General features: G+C 38.1%; 1 protein-coding gene across 8 annotated transcripts in view; it reads left to right on the top strand.

Moving 5' to 3' along the window:
• The first annotated feature begins 7,838 nt into the window (after window positions 1-7,838).
• PLEKHA5 (pleckstrin homology domain containing A5) overlaps window positions 7,839-26,600 on the top strand; it is a 200,610-nt gene continuing 181,848 nt past the window's right edge. For all 8 annotated transcript variants that reach the window (XR_008530639.1, XM_054591385.1, XM_054591381.1 and 5 more), the window contains exons 1-3: window positions 7,839-8,099; window positions 8,250-8,329; window positions 10,587-10,644. Coding sequence is in view for 7 of the 8 variants with exons in the window: in XM_054591385.1 (XP_054447360.1) it covers window positions 8,008-8,099; window positions 8,250-8,329; window positions 10,587-10,644 (230 nt within the window). In the remaining variant the exon portion in view is untranslated. The remainder of the gene's footprint in view (window positions 8,100-8,249; window positions 8,330-10,586; window positions 10,645-26,600) is intronic.

The following is a 26,600-nucleotide window of genomic DNA, read 5'->3' as shown; positions in this document are numbered from 1 at the left end:
GTGGTAAAGATAGTTTCTACAGAGTAAGTAATAGCATAGACAAAACTTTCACAGCTATCAAAATATCTAGCACCAAATTTTTTGCTTATGAACATGAGATTCTTTTATTTTCATCAATGTTTAGAATATCATCTGATCTTCTGAGCATGTGAAATATTCCTGACAAACTTAGAATTAATTGTATTTAGTTGATGATGAATATTAGGGCACTAATAAATTTTTTTAAATCAACTTTTTATCAAGATCGTCCCCCCAAAAATTTTTCTTAAAATACTCTAGTCAAAAATATAAATAGCTAATTCTATCCGTTTTATATAAATGGTAATGTTGGGCTCAGAATGACACAACTGGAATAGAATGACACACATGCCAAATGCTGTTTCCTAGGTTTACACATATCTAGAGGGGCAGGCCTCTAGTGGGCAACAGGGTTTTCACAATCAAGACTTCCACAGCTCAGTCTCTCCTTTTGTCTGTTACTCATATATAACCTCCTTTCTTTCTCTCTCTCTCAAATTAATAAGTAGAAAGAAATTTCTATTAAAAAGGAAATTTAAGCTGTGATTTTTTTTTAGGTCTTTTCATTTTAAACCTGTTCATTTCCTATTATAATTATTCATAATTTTTTCTTGATTTTCTTAGGTAAAACATACATGTTTTTCAGAAATTCAACTGATGAGACAATTGTCAATTCCCAACTGCTTGGTTTTAAGAAAAATGTATACAAAATAGAAGAGTTTTGTTAAAAAGTTTCCAGGTCTTTTCCCCTGGCACTGTACATTGTGATTTTATGATTCCGTTAATAAATATTTGTTGTATACTAAATATATACAAGGCAGTGCCTATGATAATACAAAAAACTTGCTTTCACATTACATTCTCCTTAATTTGGGCTACACGATGTGTTACAATTAACTACAGATACTCTATTTTAGATTACTATTTATTATATAGTTTTGTATGTAACTGAAACAAATGGTGGATTGGAAACTGAAGACAATTGGTTAAAATCAAATATATGACAAGTACACATGTATATAATTTTCAATAAAGAGATATGAACTGTCAGATGAGATTGTCTTACTTTAAAAAATTAAATGTCTCAGAGCATTAAAGGAAAAAAATCATCTATTCAGAGAGTCTGGTGCCCTATATAAAACAATAGCAATGAGGGAGAAAATTATTCCCCTTCATTCTTTCATTTATACCTTGGATTGGGGGCATGTGATCTGATAACCTTCCTCACTTATAGCTATACATATCATTAGTGATTTATAAGCTTATTTGTTATTCTCTCCCCAATTCATTCAGCAATGGTATTTGATTTTCTAAGTACTACATATTGTTTTTATCAATATTAATATTTCTAGAAAGAATTTACGGTCAAAAGAAGTTTCCATATATCCCTTTAACAAATTACAGTGCTGGGTCTTTTCTGTCCTTCAATATCTCATTCAATACAACGGTAGATCTTGGTATTTTTTTAAGCCAGGTAGACACTCTATAGAAAGCAAATATTGCATATTCTGCTCTGTTGCTCCTGGGCCCATGCCTTTTTTTTTTTCTGCTCTGTATGGAATAGTCTATAAAAAGCAAAAGAAAAGGTTAAATCTAAGAAAGGATAGAAACATGACTCACCAGCAAGTTGCAGCAATACAAACAGAAATAAGAATTAAATATGGACGGCTTTATAAAATGTGGGGCACTATGTGAATATAAGTACTTTTATTCATTCATGTAAATAACATATATTAAATGATAAAGATAGTACATATATATATTTTAATCCTCACCTGAGGATGTATTTATTGCTTTTAGAGAAAGAGGAAGGGGGAGAGACAGAGGAGACAGAGAGAAACATTGATGAGAGAGGAACATTGATCAGTTGCCTCCTGTACCTGCCTAGACTGGGTATGAAACCGACCTAGGTATGTGACCTGACCAGGAATCAAACGTGCAACCTTTTGGTGTACAGGGCGATGCTCCAACTGAGCTACCCTGCCAGGGCTGAAATATTTTCATTTAGCAAATCTAAGGAGAAGAGAGAGATGCAGGCCATAATAACAACTCAATGGAGAAGATATGGGATTATTGTGGAAGGAACTGGTGGGCCCAAAGGAATCAGGGATGGTTTCTGAACGGAAGCAACTTCTGAACTAAAAATTTAATCATAAGTAGGGGTTTATTAGGTAAGCAAGGAAGAGAATATTCTAGGCAGAAAAAGTAACATGCACAGAGGTTTGAAAGAGCCTGGCTTGTTCAAAGAACAGTAGGCCATTCGATATGGTTAATATGTAGGAGAGCAGGGCTGAGACAAAAAAAAGGCCTTGAAAATGCCAGGCAACAGGCTTTGGATTTTAATTCTGTTTTTTTAGCCATGAGAGGATTTTATGCAAGAAAGGAACATAATCAGAGTAGCATTTTAAAAAAGATCCTTCTGATAGTGAAGAATACTCATATTAGGGTATGGGAAATGAGAAAGATGACTTTGTGATATATTTAATGGACAATTAGTATAATTTATTACCCAACTAATTGTGGGAGGATGATTCCCAAGTTTCTGATGTGGATATTTGTTTGGTTGCTGGTATCATTCACTAAGAGGTGAATACAAGGGGCAATGCATGTATTTGAAGGAAAAGTGACTTGTTTTGGACTGTTGAGTTTGAGTTAACAAATATCCAGAAGGAACATGTCTAGAAGAAAATTTGACATATGATCTAGAACTCAGGAGCGCATCTAGGTTGAAATGTAGATTCAATAATTACAGTTTATCTTTGAACAATGTGGGGATTAGGGGCTTCAACCACTCCCTCTTTCCACAAAGTGGAACATCCATGTATAACTTAAGTTGGCCCTTGCATACTGGGATTCCTGACAAAGGATCAAAAATACTGTTTTCAATCCATGGTTAGCTGAATCCCTAGAAGCTGAAACCTGGGGACTTCAGGGCCAACTGTATATTTATTGGGAAAAAATCTGCATACAGGAGGGATGCAGGCAGTTCAAAGCTTCTGTTGGTCAAGGGTCAACTGTATTATCATATGGAGTAGTAGTTAGTATATATAAGACTCAGGTCTTAGAGTATATAAGAATCACCAAAGCGCTTGTTAAATGTCAGCTCCTCAGGCTAATCCTCAGAGGTTCTGGTTAAATGGGTCTGGAAAGAGGCCCAGGAATCAATACTCAAATAAGCTTTAAACAAGCTCCCCAATGACTATATTGCAGGTGGTCTATAGCAAGGGCAAGAGAACTGCAAAGAAGTGGTGTCAGGATACTAAAAAAGTGGCAAGTTTCAAAGAGTTGAAGTGGTGATGTGAATCCAGCCAGGAGGTCAAGAAAGCTTGAAACTGAAGCATCCATTGGCCTTGGCAGGCTACAGAGGGGCACTGGTGACTTGGAAGAGCACATGCAGTGAGGCAGGGAGAGTAGACACTGACTGCAGTATGTAGAAGAGGGATTGGGGTAGGGAGGAGGGTATAGTGAATGAGTGAAGGAAGGAAATATCCTGTATACAGAATTTGAAATCAATCGGCCAAAGGACCTAGTTCAGGCTCTAAGCTTGACACTTAATGGTTGTATTATACATCTTCACAAAACCCATTTTCTTGTTTTTAATATGTTAATAATGTCTGTTACAGAGTCCTTTGTATAAGTATGATATTCATATGAAAGAATGTTGTAAATTGCTCTTTCAAGCCTTTCTAATAATATTAACAAATTAAGAGGCAGAAAATCCTAAAGAGCTCTATGCAGCAGGCATCTTAGTTGTGTTCATCCACTTTGGCAAAACATTTCCAATTTCAGTCATTGGAGCGCTTGCCCCATAAATGCAGAGGACTCTAAAGGGAAAAGAATCATATGTAATGTCTTAAATAGACCAGTGCTCTTACTTTACAGATGAGGATCCAGAGGTTTACATGGAGAATGGAGACGAAATGATTTGTTCCGAATCATAGAGCTAATCAATGGCAAAACCACATATAAAATTTGGTCAGTCTCCTGACTGAATACACCCTCACCCCATCCAGCCACCTAAACCTACATTATAACATACTTGTTTTCTTAATTCCTACCATTTGAATTTTGGTCTTTTACAGCAAAGAGAGATGTAGATGATTTGGATCTTTGCTGACTGGGGTAAAGGAAGAGTTGTTCAATTTGAACAAGTCTGGGTGTTCAAAGTGTTAGCTCCTTAATACATTTTGGAACTATCTCCTGTTCTCTTATTCTCAAGCCTCCTGAGAGGTGCCAACTTAGTCTAGAACCCCAGATGTAGTAGAAGGATCAGCCAGCACCAGGGTTAGTGTTGCTACATATTTCTTTCAATGATTCCTTTCATCATTGAAGAGCTCTCCAAAGATCAATACAGAGACTGTTGTTTGAGACAGGCCTTGAGTAGTTCCCAGGACAAGCTTGAAAAACAACTGTTACGGAAGGTTTATTTCTATGACAAGGATAGAAATGCTACTTCCCACAGTACACTTAAATATTTACATCTCCATTTCCCTTTCTAAGATACCCAAAACTGGCCAAATCTTTTAATCCCTATTACCCAGAAGAATGTATGGCATGCAGCAGGGATCTTATATATGATTGTTGAATGAATGAGTGAAATTATTTTATTTGTAGTTCTCTGATCACTTAATTCTTTAACAGAAAAATAATCCCTAATAAATTGACTCCCACATTTCATTGTTCTACCCTGTCTTAGACCCTCAGTCTCCCTCCCTTCTGCCTAGAGTTCCACTAAGCTAATTGGATCATCTACGTTGGCTTTCCTTATACCTTTTCCATTTGGTATACATTATGAAAATAATGTTACATATTATAACATACAATACTCTACAGTTGACTTAAGGAAGTGTCTAATATATTCTTTATTTTGTGAACTAATAATGTAAGAAAATATATAAAGTTATATAAATATATTTGGAAAGACGACCTAATCAAAGTCACACTTTGTTGGTGGATTTTAATGAACACTAATGTATATGAATAAGAGATGTTTCTTGATAGAATGGGAATTTTCTCTAAAGTCTCTTTTCCACTTTGTAGAGCTCATATTTTTTTTCATTCCCTTTAAAAGAGGGGGGGTATTGATTGGCTGTTTTCTTAGATGTCACCTGGTTCTCTCTCCTTTTTCATATTTTAAGAAACTTTCTTTTGCGTTTTTCTTGTCACTGTGTATTTTTCTGTAATATTTGAACTGGAAGCTCTTTAGAACATGGGTTGCCCTCTTTTTATGCATAGAGTGATATTTATTTTTAGTGCTCAGTACTTTTTAAACCTCTTCTTTTTTTTCAGAGAAGCTGCAATAGTCATGAGATAATACACCTCAAAAAGGCAGGCCATGATATAAGAAACTGAAAAGTCTCACAGGATGGAAATATATTAAAAAAATGCAATAAAAAGAAGAGGTTAGATATGAGTTTAGGTCCGAGTCAGTTATTGAAGAGGTATGGGGTGATAAAAAGGGGAGATGTTATTCGAAATAACTCTGTTGGGAGGTCGAGGCATGGGGAGAAAATGAAATTCAATAACCATTCAAGTACTGACTCAAGGTTGGGGAGGATTCAGAGATTGGGAAGACATGATCCTGAGCCTCCTGCAGTGAAGGAGATGCATGCACACACACAAAACTGACAGGTAAAGCGGACCAGGATAAGGTAATAATGTTACAGAAAATGGACATTCTAGAAAAATTAAGAAAATACAATTTTCCTCATTAAGGGTGAAAATTTTCCAGAATGCCTGACGTTTGAATGTATGAAGCTACTTTTATTAGTCCCTAGAAGCCATGAGGACTATTATTTCCCCAAACCAGAAGCATGCCTCATTTTGCATGTAATTCCCTACATTTTTTATTTACTGCTTTTCCTAAATGTTGGGACATATTATAGAATTGTACTGAAGATTTTAGGTTACTATGTAAACACTGCAAATGGAGATTCTTAAGATACATGTTTTTATTAAATGAATATCACTTTTGACATATTTCTTGTACTTTCTAAAATATTCCTTGCTAAAAGAAATCCTCATACAGCATATGGCCAATTTAAAGACTTCTCAGGAATACATAGTCAAAAACTCAAACATTATAGCTGGACTAAGAGGTACCAAATTTCTAAAGTTATAATATTTAAAAGATTCACTTTAGGTTTTTAAAATTTGTAATGATAGCACAATATAAAGTCAATAGCTTTTGATTTTCTTTCTATGCTATATCCAGTGACCACTGATGGTAATGTGGAACGTTTCTTGCTAGTTATTCATTGATCTAAAAAAAAAAAAAAAGGGTTATTTTCCCCCCAGAGACTGGGTAGGAGATAAGATGTCAAGAAGTAATAAGTAGTAAAATGAAAGAGGGGAATGCAAAGGAACCAAAAAGATAAAACATTAAAGTGACATTATTTTTTCTCCCTGTGTATGCAGATAGACAGGAAAATTATAGCAGTAATTGCAGACTCCTTTTCACCAAAGACAGAATGGCCTTGGGGAATTGGAATAGGAGAGAAAAAGTCCATAAAAGTGCATTGTCATCCAGACCCCACCTGATTTACTGGATATGGCTTTGGCCAAGGTCATTTACCCTTTCTGTGTCTTAGTTTCTTTAACTATTTAAAAATATTACTCGCGTCTTTAGCCTACTGGGAAAATGAGATAATGCTTCAGCGGCACCCAAAAACTGGTGAAAAAGAGGTTCTATAAGAATACCAAGTACAGTAGTACTATTATTGTTGAATCGTGGATTCTGTTGGAATGAGTCATCTTGCTGCAAAGAGATGCCTAAGCAATTCCAAGTGAAGCTAAGGACCAGACACGAAGGGAAGAGGAAAGGACTCTTAATGGTGTTAAGGAAGATCTTTGCAGTGAACTCTGCCCTCCTCCAGTTCGAAGAACAAAAAGGTGGGTTGAGGAGGAGGGAGGGTAAAAAAGATTTTTTAAATTAGCATAGCAGTGTGGCTATTATACAAAAAGACATTTGAAATACTAGAGCCTGTTTGAATTCAGGCTTCACCACTTACTACTATGACATTGGGGAAGTTGCTGTTTCTATGAACCTCATTTTTCCCATTCGTTAAATGGGGATTATAATAGCATCTTTAGCGTTGTTGGGGCCATTTAAAAGGTACACCCTTTCAAGGACTCTTCCAAGTTACCTATTAGTGTAATTTATGAGAGAAGGGTCAGTACAAATCCAGATTGACAATAAGTGAACCTTTTAAAAAATGTAAGAGAAAAAGGCAAGTTTTTATAAAACGTTATATGGTTTAAGGAAGGAGAAAAATTTATTTTGTCAAGTCTGAATCCACTTACATTTCACCAGTCTGGTAACTAGTCAAACCTTTGCTATATGGCGCACAAAATACAAACAGGAGAAGCCTTCCGGGTGCTTAATAAAAACAGCTTTCTATTTTAAAGATAGAAATATATATATATATATATATAAATCTCTTCGGACAGCCAATAGATCTTATAAAACAAAGCTCATATGCTGTGCTTTTGTTGTTTTAAAAGAGGGAGCAATCAGAGCCGTGGGGATTACGCTCTTCTCGCGTCGCGCTCTCGGCTGGGAAGCCTTGGGGCAAAGCTCTAGGGGCAGAGCGCGTTTTGGTTTTTTTTTGTTTTGTTTTGTTTTTTTGGTTTTTTTTTTTTTTTTTTATATTGATCCCGGAACCTTCGCTCCAGCGAGGCGGGGAGCGGGGGGCGGGAGCGCGGGAGGGGTCTGGTCGCGGGGCGCGGCGCCGCTCGCCCATCCCCCGAGCGCGCGGCGGGGCGGCCGGCGGGCGGCCAAGGAGGATGCGGAGGGGCGGCGACGCGGACTGGACCCAGCTGGGGCGGCAGGGCAGGCGCCGCCCGAGGGGGTAGGGCGCGCGCGGGGGCGCGCCGGGCTCGAGAGGCGCGCTCCGGCTGCGCTCGCTCCGCGTTCCCTTCGCTCGCTCGCTCCCTCCTCCCGCGGCGGCAGCAGGAGAAGGCGGCGGCAGCGGTGGCTGGGGATCAGACATGGCGGCGGATCTGAACCTGGAGTGTATCTGTTCCCTGCCCCGGTCGTGGACTTATGGAATCACCAGGGGCGGCCGGGTCTTTTTTATCAAGTAAGGAGCTGGGGACGGCGCGGGGGCCCGGAGGGTGCGGGAGGCTGGCGAGATGGGGAGAGCGAGCCCGGTCTGTGCCGCTTCAGCCCCCTCGGCTTCTCTTGCGTCCCCACTCACGCTCGGTCTCTGCCCTTTCTCTCACCCCTGCAGCGAGGAGGCAAAGAGCACCACCTGGCTGCATCCTGTCACTGGCGAGGCCGTGGTCACCGGACACCGTCGGCAGAGTACAGGTAACGCTGAGCCCGGCCGGGCCCGATCGGAGTTGGGATTCACCGGGAGGAGGCGGCAGATCTCGGGCCGCCCGCCTCCCGGCAACCTGCCCCGAGTTGCGGTCTCCGGGAGGCGGCGAGGTGAGGCGGGGCTGGCGGTGGACCGGCGCCGGAGTTCTTTCGAGTCTCTGGACGCCCCTCTTTTCCGCAGCCTTTGATCACCGTTTGTAGACGGCGCCCTCTTCCTGTGCCCTCTCCCCATCCCAACCTGGACAGCCCCCACGCCCCTATGGTGGCCTACTCCCCTCCCTCTGGAATCCTGAGTTTTACCCCCAGCAGCCACTCCTGAATCCTCCTACTCTTCCCCCGCCCCTTCAAAATCTGCCCCTCTTTCAACCTTTAGGGAGACCCTTCCCACTCTCCTCCCTGCAGCCTGGGACCCTGCCACTGGTTCGCCGGGAAAAAGTGTTCCCATCCTCTTCCTCCTCCCGGGAGAGCTGCCTCCTGCCGTGCAGCTTCCTCCTCCTCCTAGGTGGGATTTGTGGGTAGGTGAGGAAGAGAGGAGTTTGGGGGTGCTGCGATCCTCTATGACTGAGAACAGCTCAGGAAATGCTGGGCGCTTTCCCTTCTGCCACGGCAGGAGCAGCCGGAGCCGAGGAGGCATTTGCAGCCGCACTTGCTGGCCAGCCAGATTCAAAGTCCCCGGCAGCCGCACAGAGGTTGCACAGACTGCCAGGAGGCGGTGGGCGTGCAAGGGGGTGTCCCGTGTGTGGGCATTTGTGCCCTAATTGGAGGGGATCGGCGGGGAAGCAGATCCCTCTGGTGCCTTGGGTAGCTTGTTTGCTAAAATGTGTGAGTTGAGCTGGAGAAAGGCTGGTTGTAGCCTCAGTGCTGGTCTGGCTTTCTTTTGTCGTTCTTTGTTTACATTCGTGAAACTTGTTTGTCTTTGAAATGTAACATGTGTTCTCTTACTGGCCTGACTCTCTTTCTGAGGATTGGAGAGGCTTGAGCACTGTTTGGGTCGAAGGTGAGGCCGGCTTCAGCAGTTCTTTACAGCTGCCTTCCAGGATACTACTTTCTCTCCAACTCTGGGATTCTATGACTCTCTTAAAGTTGGCAGGATATTAAACCTGCTTTTTCTTTCAAATTCTGGAGTTCACTAAAGTGACTAATGTCTCTAAATTTGCAAAAAGGTGGAGGAGGAAAGGGAAGGTTGGTGTAGCAAACATGAGATTACATTTTTAAGGCATTTCTGACTAATAACACCGTCATATTTCCTAACTCCTCTGAGCAGTCCTTGACTTAAATGTACCTTTCAATGTTTTGCATGTATATTTCAACTTTGCTGGCCTCTTTGCCTATGGATAGTAACAGGTTTATTTTGGAAGACAGTCTAATATTTAAATTATTTAACCTAATTATCTTGTGGAATTGTTTCTTGCCATTGTGTAATGTAAATTTGTATCCCATTTTACCCCCATAGATTTGATAATATTGACATCACAGAGAGTTTTTATTCTCATATTATTTCACCTTAATTTTTTAAAAACATGATTATGATTTTTTTCAGGTTTGGTTTATTTCCTGTGACTCTGGTTTTGTACACACATTAATGGCTTTTTATTTCAGAGAGGTACAGTGATTAAATCCAAGCTACTAGTCATTTGTAAGTAATATGTAATAAAGTTACCGTGGCTCATCTGAATTATCCCCAGGTTTATTACTTGAAACTTCACATCTCTTAAACTCAACTCATTAGAAACATACATGTATAAGTATGTGATGTCAGATTTCTTTTCCCCTAATTTAGTACTTAGGAAGTTCTCTCATCAATGAAACTTCTGGATGGATTCATTTATGTAGCTGAAAGGTATGGTCTTAAATAGAAAACATTATACCTAAGAAGAAGCAGGTGTTGATTTTAATGCACAGGTTTTTTGTTTTATTTTTTTGTTTGCCCGCTTTTTGGAGTGGGGGGCACCATTCATAGGTATTTTACCTAGAATTAGAAGGCTTTTGTTTGGTCCCTACATTCTTATCATTAAAGTGTATGATCATATCAGATAATCTCTGAGATTGTGATACTTTTATGATGGTTTTCAATTTGAATTGCTATTTTCCCAAAAATATTTTATCGACTGTGAGTTTTATTACCATTTCAGCATTTTTTTTATTAGAAACCCACTTAATACATGAAAATAGCTGATCATGAAAAGGATTGAAACTTACTTTGCTGTCCTATTGAAATAATATTAATTGTGAAATGTATGTTTTTTAGATTTGCCTACTGGCTGGGAAGAAGCATATACTTTTGAAGGTGCAAGATACTACATAAAGTGAGTTTTTTAATTATTTTTTTCCTTTGGTAATTCAAATGTTGTGATTAATGTTTAGTTGAATAGTTGTATGTCTAGATAGGATTATGGTTTCTTAACGTTTATTATAGAATATTGACATCATCCTTTGTATAATGTTGGAATTTTGAGAGAAATGATAACACTTTTAGTTTTTTTGTGTAATTTGCCTGGACATTCATTCATTGATTTGGACATGGGATCATCAATGGCCACAATCACCTTTTTAGTCCTTCTGATTCCTAGGTGGTACAGCATCATAATATTTTTGTCTTTAGCATGTTATCTTTTTTTCCTTTTTATGTGCATTTTGTTCATGTGTTTTTTGATTGTAGCTGTTATTAAGTAACAAAAGTGATGTAAAGCTACATTACAGTATGATGAACAATGACAGAGCTGAAAGTAAAAACAGGTCTTTCCACAAGCATCTGTTGAGTATTGTTTGCTCTGTTTGTTTAAATATCTCAGTTTTTAAAATATATCTAAATGTGTTACTGATGTTTGTGTTAGAATAAAAGGCTTTCAGTGGAGCCTGCAGAGGGGAGGTGACCAGTCAGTCTGAACTTTTAAACTAATTCTATAAAATATTGAACTAATTTCTAGTCACAGTTCACTTGGTAGTACGTGGAGACAAATACAATGCTTGAAGTCAAATTATGTAGGAAAAATTTTTACTCCCCAAGGGACGATAAAGGTGGTTTTATCTTCACTTTAAATTAGAAGTTTGTTTACTTAAGAGCTTCTTTTTGGTGTTTTAAAAAATTTTGCTTAATTTTAAGAAACTGAAGTTTGAAAGAGAATAGAAGATTTGGCTGAGATGGCAATAGTTCATTAATAATTACAGATACCTAGCAAAAGTTACCTTTATTTCATCTGGCCCTGTAATGTATTTTACTAAGTGACGTTTTTAAGACCATGCCATACTTTCACTAAATTGTAATTGGTTGTTTGGTGTTAACATTTTTTAGAATGATATTTGTATAAAATGTCAAGGGATATTTATAGGTATTAGAAATGCTTGCTTTTGGATGTAGAAATAGAGAAAGCACAGGTGTGGTACTTCTGGATATTTCTCAGTTACAGCTTTTATTAGGAGATTATGTTATACGTTAGTAGATGGCCTAAAAACTAAAGATATGAGTAAAGTGCATAGTCATCAAGTATTTTTTTCTAGTTGTTATTTTCATCTCAAAGTGAATTTTCATTGCCATGAAGAGGGATGCTGCTTTTTCCTCTCCCTCTCTCCCTCCCTTCCTTTCTTTCTTCCTGTGATACAGTCTTGATATTTCTGAAGATGGAGTTCATTTATTTTTATTTAATGTAATTTTAACTACATAAGCCTCAGTGATCTTACAAAAATAGGAGTTACACACCAATTCTTAGTAATATTTTAATTTCTGTGTGTGTATTTGTAGATGAATGTTTGAAAGTGCAAAATGTTATTCTGTATGGGCTGAATATATATATTTTAATTCAGAACTAAGATGTTAGATTGAGTTTTCTTCTGTATTACTAGCTATTTTGATTAGACTTTCTTTTATGCTGACTTAAACAAATTAGCATCTTACTTGAGTGTCATGCCTAAGTAAGTTTCTCAGGAAAATGAGGACAATATTAAGAAAGCTGTAATTTTACTTTAACTCAGAGCACATTTTTAACTGGTGGTTTTTAATCATGTGGTATTAAAGAGACAGCTAATAATTGTGTCTAAAAGTAACAATAAATAATTAAGGTTATGAAAGTAATTTGTTCTAAAATTGAGCATGTTATAGAAACATCACTCATTAAACTTCTTTTATGTAAAATACATGATTTTTTTGAGTGATAGATCCTATTGCCTTTCCTTTCTGGATTATATTAGAAGACTAATTAAAAAATTTTTTTAAAAAAATTATTTACTTTTGGAGAGAGAGTAAGGGAGGAGAAAAGAGAGGGAGAGACACATGGATCAGTTGCCTCTTGCATGCCCCCCGCTGGGGACCTGGCCCCCAACCAGGCATGTGCCTTGACTGGGAATCAAACCAGCAACCCTTTGGTTTGCAGGCCGGCATTCAATCCACTGAGCCACACCACCCAGGGCAGAAGACTAATTAAAGATGAATTAAGTTCCTAATGTAGGCTCTAATTTCCTAGAAACTTTTTATTTACTTGTGTTGTTATGAGTGGTTAGGGATTATTGCTCAGAATGGTAGATTACCAAAAAGAATTATCTTTGGATAATATTTGGTATTGACAACTGAGTCAATGTGGGTGGTAAGGCATCCAAATGGAGAAGAGTCAGAAGAGCTAGGCAGTGGTCTTAAACCTCTTAAACACTTTGGAGCTCAGTCTTCACATCTTTAAATTAGGCTGGCCAAGAAAGGCAACATCTAAATTCCATCGCATTTTTAAATTTCTTTGAATTTTATTTTTTTTTTGTTCTGGAAATTTACAATAGTCTACAAAATAATGAACTCACAGTGCCAAGAAGAGATGGTGTGGGAAACTGGGAAAACTACTTAGCTTTCCTATCTTGCTTAACTATTTCAGTCTCACTCTTGAAGCTTTTACAGATAACCACAGATAAGTATGAAGGATGTAGGCCAGAGTTGTGTGTGCTTTCTTTCGTCCTTTTGCTGCAGTTTATACTTCGAATGCATATCTTCCCTTCAGAACTGCATGAAACAGTTAATAGTGCTAATGTCAACAAAGGATTTGATTAGAGTAAGAGTTGTGCAGATATGAGTTGGATAATCAGTTTATGTCATACACTTTTTCAAATTGGTTTTTAATAAAAGTATACAGTTAGATAACAGACTATATAATATAGAGACTGTATTTTACTCTAATACCCATTTGGCCCCAAAATGTTAATATTTTAAAATTAATTCTTTATCTTAAATATAAATATTTAATACTTTAATTTTTTTCTGAGAAAGGTAGTTTTCCTGTGTACCTTAAGCTTGCCAGCCTCTAAATTATTTTATTATGTGTGTGTGTAAATATATGTGCACAGAGTTTGAATTTGATTATTGAGTTTCTATGATGCTTTTAAAACTTCATTCATGCTACTTATCTTTAGGGATAATTGTCAGTGAATTTTATAATTTATAAAGTGTAGCTTTAAATATTAAAATACCTTAGCCCATAAAGTACAGTAAATAATCTTATATATTTAAAAGTTATAAAGCTTTCTGCTTACTCCTTGCAAATATCACTTAATGACTCTGTAATGACAGGTCATGGTAACTTCAAATGGATGTGTCATTGACTGCTCCTTTGTGCTTCAGTGCTTTAAGACGGTTACCTTAAACTGCCAGGCAAATCTTAAAGCAGTGTTCTCTGAATAGGGAGAAACTTTGTCCTGATTATTTAAAGGTCACTGTTTTATGGGGCAGGATAAGAGATGAAAAAAAGCCATTGCAAGATAATAAAATAGTATGTAAATTTTGAGGCTGTATTTTCATGCTGCTTTTTCCTTGACCTAAAATTTTTTAAGTTCTGAAAATTGAACTTTTTCTTAGATATGCAAACAGATCAGTGTTTGATTTTGACTAATGAAGTTTTATTTCTCCTTCTGCTCTAGCTGGATCTAATGTGTGTTGAGAATTTCAGACTAGCCTGCAATGAGGGGAATTCTTATATGAAGTAGCCATTCAAGGATATAAGTGGAAAAAAATGTTTCTTCATAGATTATTTCAATTCAAAATATTGAGTGAAGGTGGGGAATATAACAAAATTGCCCCAGGAATGTTAGAATATATTAGTATGTATTTGATACTGAAAGTTGTTTGGTGTACCGGGTAGTACTTTAATATAATAATTGGATTTTGGTTACTTAAGCAATAACTCTATACTGCTCAGAACAATTCATGGACATTGTATTTCTTTTTTATGTTCATAACAGAGTTTGGACTGTAATATGTAATTCTTGTATAAAGCACTTTATACTAACTCAGAAGGTATGGCACAACTATGAAAAACTTTGAAGGAGTGTGTAGTATAAAGTTACGTATTAAAAGAGGGAGATGGTGTAGGAAACGTGGACTGACTGAGTGTGAGGCAGTTCAGCATAGCATTAATGTCATCTTCAGTAGCCTTTTGTTATTCTTTTTCTTTTCTTTTTTCAGATGATGAAACTAAAACTGAAAGAGGTTAAGGACCTATTGTAGGTCATATACCCTCACTACTAGTCACTGGCATTCAAATTCAGGGCTCTCGGCTAAAACCTTCTATCCCTAAAAGTACAGGGGAGTATTAGCAGGTTTTATAATATGTATATCTCCATAAACTGGTTGCTTGGGACTGGAGGTATTCTTTCAGAGAAACAAGTGCAGTGATTAGGTTAGTAGATGAGACTGCAAGTAAAAGCTTATTCAACCTAAAAACTTGTCTTGGAATTTGGTTGTTTCTTTTTATCTGTTGAATACTTGTGAGTGCCTCGTAAATGCCAGGCACTCACAAGTATTCTAGGGGCTTAGAAATTAACAGGTGACCACACTACAGAGACCCTTCCTTCCTGGAGCCTACAATCTAGTAGGAGAAAGACATTAAAACAAAAACAAAACAAAACAGAAAAGGCGGAAAAACCCATGTGATTTTAAAATGCCATTTTCATAAAGGGAAAGAGTATTCTGTGACAGGTTAGGAAAGTTTACCGTAAGTAACAGTGTTTCAATAATAAAAGACGTAGGCCTTCAAGATTGGGATACCAGGGCTTCCAACCAAAGGAAAGGTAGGAATTTTATTGTGGAATCCCATTGTCCGTCTTTTTAACCGCAGAACCACTGCCGAAGACCAGGTCTGCCCAGTGTCCCTCTCCTTGGAGTTCCCGTGCATGGCTTAAGGCCTAGCATCCACTCACCCTCTGAGTAAGCTGAGTCCATGATAATGAAGGAGCTAATTGGGATAGAGCAAGAAGAGTCTCTCCCATTCAAGTGGTGGCATTTTGAGAACCCTTTCTGGATTTCTCAAATGATTTGTCTCCTAATCTGGATGGACCCTTCTGTGTGTGTGTGTGTTTTTTCCTTATTTTCAAAGCTGGTGTACATTTAGGAAGGGAGAAGAAATGAAGAGTAGAAAAAGATAAAAATTGGTCATAACAGTGAGATTTGGAGGCCTTGGAGACTAGCAAGCTGGAGGCAAACATGCCTGTGTACCCACCTTTTGTCTGTCCTGTGAAAAGACGTTGAGTTCTTTAGCATTTGTTGACAAATGCTCTTCTCTTGTGACTTTTTCATTTTTCTGTAACAGATAGCCATAAGTTGGTGTTAATATTGAAAAGTTACATGTATATATGTGTAGGTGTAAAACGGAGTAATAGTGTGAAAAAATGATACTAGTTGCCTGTTAGGTAGTGTCAGAAGAAAGCAGAGGAGGAAGAGGCAGATTGGCCTGCTATCCTGGAAACATATGAAGGAAGAAGGTAGGGGTTGACCTAGGCCTGGGGGTGTGGATGGAATTCCATGACTTGATATAAAGGAAGGGTAGGATAAATTCATAGGGATGGGGCTATGTATAATGTGTGTGATGGATAGTGATACCTACCGTGTTGGTAAATGATGGCAGCATAGAAAACGGCAGGATAATGGAAGGTAAAACTAAGAATACTATTTGGAGCCATGTTGTGCGTGGTCTTTGAATGTCAGGCAGCGCTGTATGTTTTCTAGCATGCCACTACGTTAATAGTGTAAGGTGAGTTTTAAGGGAGATTTTAGTATAGGCCACATGGATTTGAAAGGAACAAGCTTGGAATCAACGAGACCAGTTCTGGGTCTGTTGCTGTAATTTACAAGGTAGTTGCTTGAACCAGGTAGCATCAGGAATAGAAAGGAAGGAGGCCATTGATTAAAGATAATAAGAAGGAGTTGACTGGCCTCAGAAATCTTACCGAGCTAGGATGTTCACAGAGAAAGCGAGGTGAAAAGCCACTCAAAGCCTTTGTGTCTGAGTGGCTACAAGAATGATTGGTACCCTTGACCAGAACAAGTGAGGAAGGTGGTTGGGAAGAACTCTAGGTGGAGGTGTTCCTGATGATTTACATTTGAGCTGCTGGGCAGAGCATTTTAGGTGGCTAAAATCTGGCCTTTTTTACAGACTCCCAGCATTATCTTCTCTTCCTTCCCTATGAACAATAAGCACAACTCCCTTCCTCTCCCCCCAAAAATCCTCTCTTAGCTACCTAATGCACTATAAATTAGAGCCAAGTTGAGCTGCCATTATTTATTCAACACTTACTGAGCTGTTTACTGTGTGCCAAGTGATTTAGGCTTTGTCAGTGAAACAGACATGGACCTTAGTCTTAAGAAGCTTATACTTAAATTAGTGGAAGAGTCAGTAATAAAATAACCACACATATGCCATTGTGGACTGTGATAATATGCTGTGAAGTAACTATACATCATGCTTTGACCAGCTATAGTAAGAGGACTTTCTCACAAACATAAGAGATGAGCCTGCCCCTGAAGGTTCCACTGTGAAACCCCCACAGAGTGGATCAGAACAGAGCAATGCAGAGATGAAAAATAAATATCATCTTGGTCTTGAGATTGGACCATAACCAGAGGGAAAGTGTTGCCACATCTAAAGAAAGACTTGGGATGGGATTGGTGTGAGGTGGATATTTAGGAAAAGGAGCAAAGCGGCAGCAGAAGTTACTGAAGCTACTGTCTGCTGTTGAATAGAGAGCAAGGCTTAGCCAGCTGATCTTACTATCTCAGTCCCAGTGGTAGGGTCTTCCAGTCAGTCACCCCCGACGCAGTCTGTCTTTCCTTTCTCTTCACCACGTTTGAACTCATAATTACATGCTTTGGTGATGAGGATACATCACTAACCAAAATAGACCAAAAAACTCTGTCCCTCTGGGGAGTGAAATGTCAGACAATAACAAACAAACAAGCATATTGTGTAGTATATAAGAATATAAATGCTATAAGAAAAAAACAGTTCTCTTACCCTGCTCCAATCAATTGGAGAATCAGGGTAAGAGAATCAGCAGAGGAGAGGAGTGAGTGATGAGGTAGGAGTATGAGAGAAAAGGGAGGTGACGGCAGGGCAGTAATGGCCCGGAATGTGTGGGGGCCTCATTGGTGGATGTAATTGGCTGTTATCAGGGAGATGGCCAGTGCAGGTCCGGCAGAGGAGGAGACATGTGATCCAGCTTCACGGGCATCGATGGGGTTTCAGAGGACTAATGGAGCCCCTCCAGAGGAAGTTCTGTGCCCCGTCAGATTCTTTCCTTCTGCTGCTTCTTAGTACGTAACAGGATTATGATTAAATATTTAATTATATAATCATCATATTTCATTTAGGCTGCCAGTGATTATCAGTTACCATTGATTTAATAACAACTTTTCGGGGGGAAAGAGAGACATGACCATATTACACTAAATAACCCCTCAATCCTTATTTCAGAAACTGTGTGTTTTAAAAGTATGTGTTAGAATCAAGGTAACACTTAGTTTAATGCCTGTTTGCACACACTCCATGTGGTTGTTTATCAAGTTTGGCTTCTGTGATTCTCCTCTTAGCGACAGATAGGATCTGCTCAGAGGCCTGAGGGTAGGACCAGATCTGAGATAATGCCAAGACAGAGCAGAGACCTGTGAGGCCTATTTGGAGACAGCTGAAACCCAGGCCTTGCTAGTGACTTTGCTGTTTGCATTTTTAGAAACTTTCACAGTTCAGGCTGCTGTGGTTTCCAGAGAACGAGGGAGGTATTGACGTCTACACTGTCGAGAATAGCATTGGGTCTGGTCAGGGTGCATGCAGGAGGCAACCGATTGATGTATCTCTTGCACATTAGTGTTTCTCTCCTTCTCTTTCTCCCAACCCTTGTCCTCTCTCTAGAATCAATAAAAGAAAAGAAAAGGAAAAAAAAAAATAGCATGAGTGAAGTAAATATAAACCAAATCTGAAAATACTGAAACCAGAGGGTCCTATAGAAACCTGAAAGAAATAGAAAGTAGTCCTCTTGTTATACAGCCAATAGAAGTTCCAGAAGCACTTGAGGAACTCCTGGGCCACTTGGGAGTAACCTCTGCACTATTTGGGAATTATTTGGTGAAGTGGCCTGTAACCTTAGAAGCACTCAAGAGAAGCCCTCAGGGCTATTGACATCTGTTCTTCACTGAAGCTTTTGCCTTATATTTCAGAGGCAGTAGTTGAAGATATACAGGGTGGTTTAGGCCTGGACCTGGCAGAATGAAGAGGAATTGTTTAATCCTGAGCAAGAAACAATAGAAACCAATCCTTTATTGCTGTCGTGGGCAAGGGAGATTGATGAAACCTGAGGTGGTAGACCCTCACTGTGATCAGAACCCCACCCTGCCAGGGTGGGCCAAGAATGCCTTTTGGTTCTTCTGGAATCACTGGCCACTTCAGAGAATACTTCCCAGTGTCGGTGCTTGAGTCACAGGCTACTGAAACTTGCTTGCTATTTACATACCTCCCGTCAAGTGTTCGTCCTGGGTTTTGTTTTCCCTGCCCCTTCTAAATGACTTAGATTCATTACACATATTATTTCTTTGGATAGGTATGGTCAGAGAGAGAGAGAGAGAGAAAGAGAGAAAGAAAGAAAAGAGAAGAAGAGGAGAAAATATTTACCTTTGAGATGAAAAGCACCTTTAGTCTTGACCTGGCCAGTTTGGCTCAGTTGGTTGGAGCATCCTCCCGTAAACCGAAAGATCGCTGGTTTGATTCCCAGTTGGGCCATGTGAGAGGCAACCATTTTATATTTTCCTTTCTCACATTGATGTTTCCCTCTTCTCTCTCCCACCTTTTCCCTCTCTCTCAAATCAATAAGCATGTCCTCAGGTGAGGATTTTTTTTAAAAACAGTTTTAGTCTTCGTATTGAATCAATTCCAGTAGGATTTGCTGAACTTGGTTGAAGGTGCATGTAATACCCATTTTATTAAATATTATAAAGCTGATCAACCTAAATTCAAAACTCAGTAAAATAAGACGGTATAGGAGAGTTTTGAAAAGAAATAAGGAACTCCTTGCCCAGTTTTTACAGTACAAAACAATGATAGAGGGAAAGTAATATTGTACTTAGAGTCATTTTTTTCTGTCTGTTGAAAATTCATCTGGTGTATTGCATTTATTTTTAAAAAGTTGCTCCATCACTGAATACAGATGCATTCTAATAATGATAGCATTTAAAAAAATTTAGTAAAGAAATAACAGAGAATTCCAAATCGAACTATCGAATAAACAAAATGTTTGTGTGGGTGCTTTTTTCCCAACCTATTTTATGTGTTTTTTCTAAGTATAGGAGTAATACATTTTTTTAAAAAAGATTTTATTTATTTATTTTTTAGAGATAGGGAAAGGGAGGGAGGAAGAGAGAGAGAGAACTCCAATCTATTGACTCTTGCACGCCTCCAACTTGGGACCTGGCCCAATACCCAGGCATGTGTCCTGACCAGGAATAGAACCAGCGACCTTTCGGTTCACAGGATGGTGCTCAGTCCACTGACCCACACCAGTCAAAGCAGTAATACATTTTTATAATACAACATTGGGAAATACTGAAGAGTGTAAAGAACAAAAGAATGAAGATCACCCACTTGTATTATGCACTGAGAATTCCTATTAATATTTCTGTACATATGCATAATCATATGTATATTTTTAAAAGATTTGCATCTTATTGCTAATACTGTGTTGAATATTATTTTAATTAAACTTATGTTGTGTCTTCATGTCATTATATACTTAGTAGAATTTTTTACTGTGATCTGTCTTATGAGTAAAAATTCTTCTTTTTTTAAAGATTTTATTTATTTATTTTTAAACAGAGGGGAAGGGAGTGAGAAGGAGGAGAGAAACATCAATGTATGGTTGCCTCTTGCATGCCCCCTACTGGGGACCTGGCCCACAACCCAGGCATGTGTCCTGGCTAGGAATTGAACTGGCGACCCTTTGGTTCACCAACTGGTGCTCCAACCAACCAGGGCAAAAAATTCTTATATAACATTCTAACATGCATGTCTATTTCATAGACTTGGAATTATTGGGAAAGGATGTGAGCTTTTTAAAGGTTCATCACTGAACATTTTGCCAAGTTGCTCTTTAAAAGATTTGTACAGATTTATGTACTCTCCCACAGTTTATGAGAGTGTATGAAAGTGCCACAATTTGTCTATACCTGCAGTAAACACTATTAAATGGACTGATAAAATTTAAAGGTAACCGATAGAGAATTATTAGTGATTCAGATGGTTTGGAACAGTGTTAGTCTTTCAGTTATCTGCTGCTACATAACCAACTGCCGCCAAAATTTAATGGCTTAAAACAACAATGATTTATAATTCCTCACCCTCCTTTGGGTTTACTGGGCTTAGCTAGGCTGTTCTTCTGTTCCATGGTATCAATGAGGTCATTTGTGCAGATACTTTCAGCTGAAACTGGGGGTGGCTCTCTCCTTGTGTATCTCTCCTTGTGGCCTGTTATCACCTACTGTCTATTTAGCGTTTCTTTATAACATGGCAGCTGACTTCTTAGAGGACAAACCCCAGTGTGCTAGTGCTTATAAAATCTCTGCTTGCATCATGCTTGCTTACATCCTATTAGCCAATGCAGGTCTCATGACCAAAGTCAAACAAAAAGTGAGAGAGGACTACACAAGCCTGTAAATACCGGGAGGTGTGATTTGTTTCAGACCATTGATGTAATGGAGTACCAAAGGTGGTAAGTGAGTTTCACTAGCATTTCACTAGCAATTCTAATTGATTAGCAGTAGCAGTTTGTAGCACTGTATTCAGATTTGGAGACCAACCTCTGGATCAGTAAGAAAGCATATTGTGATAAGCTCATGATGTTTGCAGGGGCTTAGGTGAGGATGTGGAAGTGTTTATCATCCTTAAATTAATATGTATGAATTTATACCATAAAGTCATAAACCTGAAAAATTAAAACAGTTCATAAGCTTGAATGTAAACCCAGGTGGTTTAAAAACATTTGAGTACTTGACTAAATTGAGTCTTAAGCCTTTGTTCATCCTGGTTTCACATGGACGATACAATTGGTAGTATAAGATATCTGTAATTGGTATCTTCTGCCAGATTAGTTTGCAAAATACCCATATTTTATACCAGGATTGGTGCTGTTTCCCATTGCTGAGTGAAAAAGATGTAGCAGAATTCATAGGTGAGGATCAAAATACCTATAATAGTGATCAAGAAAGTGCAGCCCAGAGTCATATGCGTGGATGGATGGATGGATAGAGTCACATATGTATTGATATGTATATGTGAATGTATGATTTGTAAGTGCTTGACTGAGTTGTTAACTTGACCTTTGGATTAAGTTATATGATTTAACTAGTAATATCTGTGACAGTTTAAGGTTAGACACTATAGGCCTCTGCATACCAAAGAAGATTTATTGGAAAATATTACTTTTGCTCCTCAGTTTGTGGAACCTTTATGCTTCCCTACCCGCACCGCCCCCTATCCCACCAAGAGGTTATACATATCAACAGTTCGGTTTATCCTTATAATCCACTGTTTTTGCATTTACATACACGTCCATATACATGTATGTGTATTTTTACAAAAATGAGCTTGTTCTATATGTACTATTCTTTGATGTCCTTTTTACTTACTAAACATCTTAGATCCTTTCATATTAGTAGTTAAAGTCAATACCCTCACTTTAATAAGTATAAAATAAGCTTTAATAATTTGGTTATACTCATATTGGACATTTAGATTTTTTTCCCTTAATTTCTAAAAGTGTTGCAGTGAACATACACATAAACTTTATGGCTACATGCAAATATTTTTATAAAATAGTTGTTAGATATAGAATTGCTGAGTTAGGCTGTGTGTATATTTAAGCTTTAGATAGAGTAAAATCCTGCTTACTTAAACTTTTGGAGGAGGTGCAAGACAGTGTGCAAAATAGAAATGAAATCCTTTGTAAATTTGAAAAAATAGATAATGTTTCTCAGAAATAGTTCACACTGAGAAATTTCTGCACTTAAGAATGATAAAAGGACAGGCAAATCACCTACTTATTTTTGTCCTTACAAAAAGGAATCCCAGGTCGGTTTTGAACATTTCCCTAATAATCCAGATTTTTTTACAATATTAATAGGAATGCTTTTCAGTCCAGCTGCTGTTTCTTTCTCAGCAGAGCTGCAAAAGAAACTCTAAATTGAAAACAAGCACTATTATTGGTAGGAGAAATATAGTCCAGTCATGGGGTTCTAAATCCTTTTCTGTAAGTTGTACTTCCTGCCTGGCCTGCCATTCAAGCCTCGTTTGCAGAAGACACTGAAATTAAAATACCTCACAGTTTTTGGCTTCAAGTCCTCAAAAACATTAGAGGAGAAATGGAATAGATAATCCAAGTTGAGTAGATAATGATTAATTAATGCAATTAATCTTGCTATATGACAAACCATCTAAAAAACAAAACAAAACAGTGGCTTAAAATAAGAACTGTACTATTGCGTACACATCCCTGGGCAATATCTCTAGTTTCTGTTGGGTTTACTGTTGTCTGAGATCAGCTGTGGGTCAAGTAGGAGACTTTACTCATCGTGGCTGGTGTAGTACGGCCTTATCTGTCCTTGGCTCTCTTTGCTTGATCTCTCGTCCACCTATAGGCTTGCCCAGGCTTGCTCTTGTGGTGAAAGCAGGTGTCATTTATGCCAGAAAAGTGAATGAACACAAGTGTTTTACCTCTTGCGGCCTGAGCTCAGAATGTGGGCAGCATCATGTCCACTGCTTTCTGTTGGTGAAAGGAAGTCACAGAGCCAGTTCAAAGGAGTCACTGGAAACATATTGTAACCCTTGTGGGGATTTCTTTTGTGCCATGTTATGTGATGGTTATGACAGGCTCCTGGGATTAAGGGAATGAATGGCTCATGAGGATGTCTGAAGAGTCTTGAGGAGTATGGAATAAATAGCTGCTCTCTGAGAGAGTGCAGCAGGGCAGCTATTGTCCTCAGGGAGGAGTCTTTACCTTCATTTAACAGGATAGTGGGGTAGTGCTTTGGGAAGAGACTGAGGATACAGGAGTTTGCTAGTGGATGAAGCACCACTTCCATAGGTAGTTTAGTTTACCAGGTAGAGGTGGGGTGGAGGCTAGGTCAGGGACAGAGAGAGCAAAACCTCGTAGGGCTGATGCTGGTTCAAGGGATGGATTGAGAAATGGAGTAGAGGTGGTCTGAACGACGACATTGAGAGGCTTAATGGATTGAGGTTCAGGAGACTGTTAGAGAAAAGTGATCGTGAGACTAACAGATGGAGGCCATGATGTCATTTGACTTGCCGTGTAGTGGTTAGCCCAGGAATTTCTGGGCTCTGCCAGCGTAACGCGGGTTTAGGGAGACATTGTGAACCCTTGGGAGCTTACATACTGGACAGGGATACACTCATTTATTGCTCCGGTATTTTCACTGTAGGTTTTTCCAAAATATCTTAAGTATCTTTTTGTTAAAAATGACATTTTCCAAATGTAAACTATTTGAAAATATGAAACATTAATGATATATACAGATGCTAACGGACAATGAATTATTTTATGTAGTGCTATATAACAAGTTCTAAATCAAGTCTAAAATCCAAGGATCAGGATTTCCTGGTTAATATTTCTAATTTTTGTGTATAAAGTTTCTTTTTACATTGGTATTAATAAAATAGAAATTTAAGTGTAAATATTTAATCTCCTCTTTTTGCTGTTAGTCATTTTCAAAGTCTAAACTGTGTAGTGAACCAGAGCAAAATTTCATAATCTTTAAACCACAGAGTTGCCTAATAGGCAACAGAATAAGAATGACAACAGTGGAAGATTTACAGATTCCCAGAACCACCTGGAAATAATTTGACTGTAAGCTCAAGGTAGGGACTCTGTAACATGAAGAATAACTATCAATAATTACTTTCTGGCCTTAAACTCTTTGGTCATACTTGTTCTGTTGGAAGGTGCCAGGCAGGTTAAAATAATCTATGTAATTTAAACTGTCCAATACAGGTAAGTATATTTTATGCAGTTAGCAATAGTCTAATCTCTGTGGGTGAAATATTTCACTACTACTTTATCTGTTCTAAGAATTTTTAAGACCTTTTTTGAGTATGTGTCTTATTCATTATGGACATTTTAATACATACCAAATAAATATAACTTGTCAGAGATAAAGAAAACAAGATGAATAACCACTATACTTGATAGTCAGCTTTAGCTATAGAATGTGCTCAAACCTTTGAAGCCCCTTCTTGCCCCTCCTGGACCCCATTCTTCTGCCTCCCTCATTGGTAACCTCTGTCCATTATTTTGTTTTAAAACATCCTCATGGTTTTCTTTAAATTTTACCACATATTGTTGGGGTACACATACAACCCATGGTTTAATTTCCTGTTTCTTTTTTTGACCTTTGCAAAAGTGAAGTTACTCTATATGTGATTTGCTTATTGTGTTAAATATGATTACTTATGAGATTCATCCACAATTGATGTAGTTTATTTTTATGTCTGTAGCATTTTAGTGTAATATTATACTATAGTTTAACCATTTCCTGTTGGTGGATATTTCTTTCCTATTTTATTTTATGGCTATTATGTGAAAATTATTATATGTCTCCTCAAACACATTTTTAAGGATTTCTCTAGAAAAATAACTACGAGTATAACTGATGTTGCAAAGTATGTGCATTTCAGCTTTATTGTATAAATCTAAGTTATTTTCCAAAGTCATTGTACTGTTATAATCCCTCCAGCATGAGTTCTTGTTTTACATCTTTGCCAGTACTTGATACTGTCCAACTTTTATATTTTTGCCAATTTGGTGGTTGTCAAATTTTCTTTTCTTTTTTTTTTTTAAACTTTATTTACTTTTAGAGAGAGGGGAAGGGAGGAATAAAGAGAGGGAGAGAAACATTGATGCACGAGAGATACATCGATTGGTTGCCTCTCACACACCCCTACCCAGGGACCTGGCCTGCACTCCAGGCTTGTGTCCTGGCAGGGAATCGAACTGGCGACCCTTCAGTTCACAGGCTGGCACTCAGACCACTGAGCCACACCAGCCAGGGCTGAGTTTCCTTATTGTGGCTTTTACTTTGTTTGCTTTTTAAGAGAATTATTTGTATTAAAAAATAATTTCCGTTTCATAATCTTGCTTTTTGAGATTTCCTATGTCATTTATTATCTCTCATAGTTAGTATTACAAGGACCTCCCTAGGAGTATGCTCTTTAATTGTCAGAGAGGTCAAAAAGATTAGATAGGAGCATTTCCTTGCTTTGTTTTTTCTTTTAGGGCATAGAACCAAACCAGTTATTACAATTTCTGGGAAATAGAAGAGGAAATAATTAGAGATTTTTATAGAGCTTTGTGAAAAATTGGCTTTTTACTTTAGGAAGTTGGTTGTATGGAGCTTCTCAGGTTAGGAAAAATGAACAACATATTACTGGTAAAACTATACACGACCCTGAATTGTTGTTGTTTTGTTAAGAGAGCACACAAAAATTCAGTATGCTATTTAGAATAAATGTTTCTGGGATCTAAAATGAAAACACTGCTCTTGGGCTGATACTCTGGTGAGCTTTTATTCTACTTGTCACTTCAGGACTTTTGTTTTTTCCTACCTTTATTGAGATATACTGGACATAAACCAAGACTTTTTTCTGAAAGCTTCCCAGCAGTTATTTTTTTCATTATAGCCTTCTCATATGTTTGGTATGAACTCTGGTTAGGAGTCATGATTTTGTTTTCTTCTTTCTGCAGAACATGAAAATAATCCAGGCTTTTACTTAAAATATTTGAGCCCTTAATATGTGTTAAACATTGACTGTCTTTTAGGAATATCATAATGAACCAGACAGACTTGGCCCTTAACCCTGTGAATGTCATAGTCCAAACACGAAATCTCCTGCATTGGCTTTGAAGTTTTAAAAATTCAAGTAAATTTATATTTAAATCAAATGAAAAAAGAAGAAGCTGAATGCTC

This window comes from Pteronotus mesoamericanus, unplaced genomic scaffold (genome assembly GCF_021234165.1).
Source record: "Pteronotus mesoamericanus isolate MK-2021 breed Mesoamerican mustached bat unplaced genomic scaffold, CSHL_Meso_final scaffold_21, whole genome shotgun sequence".
In the NCBI taxonomy this organism is placed as follows: domain Eukaryota; kingdom Metazoa; phylum Chordata; class Mammalia; order Chiroptera; family Mormoopidae; genus Pteronotus; species Pteronotus mesoamericanus.
Note: the sequence above shows the minus strand (reverse complement) of the source record. Positions and strands in the feature narration are given on the sequence as shown.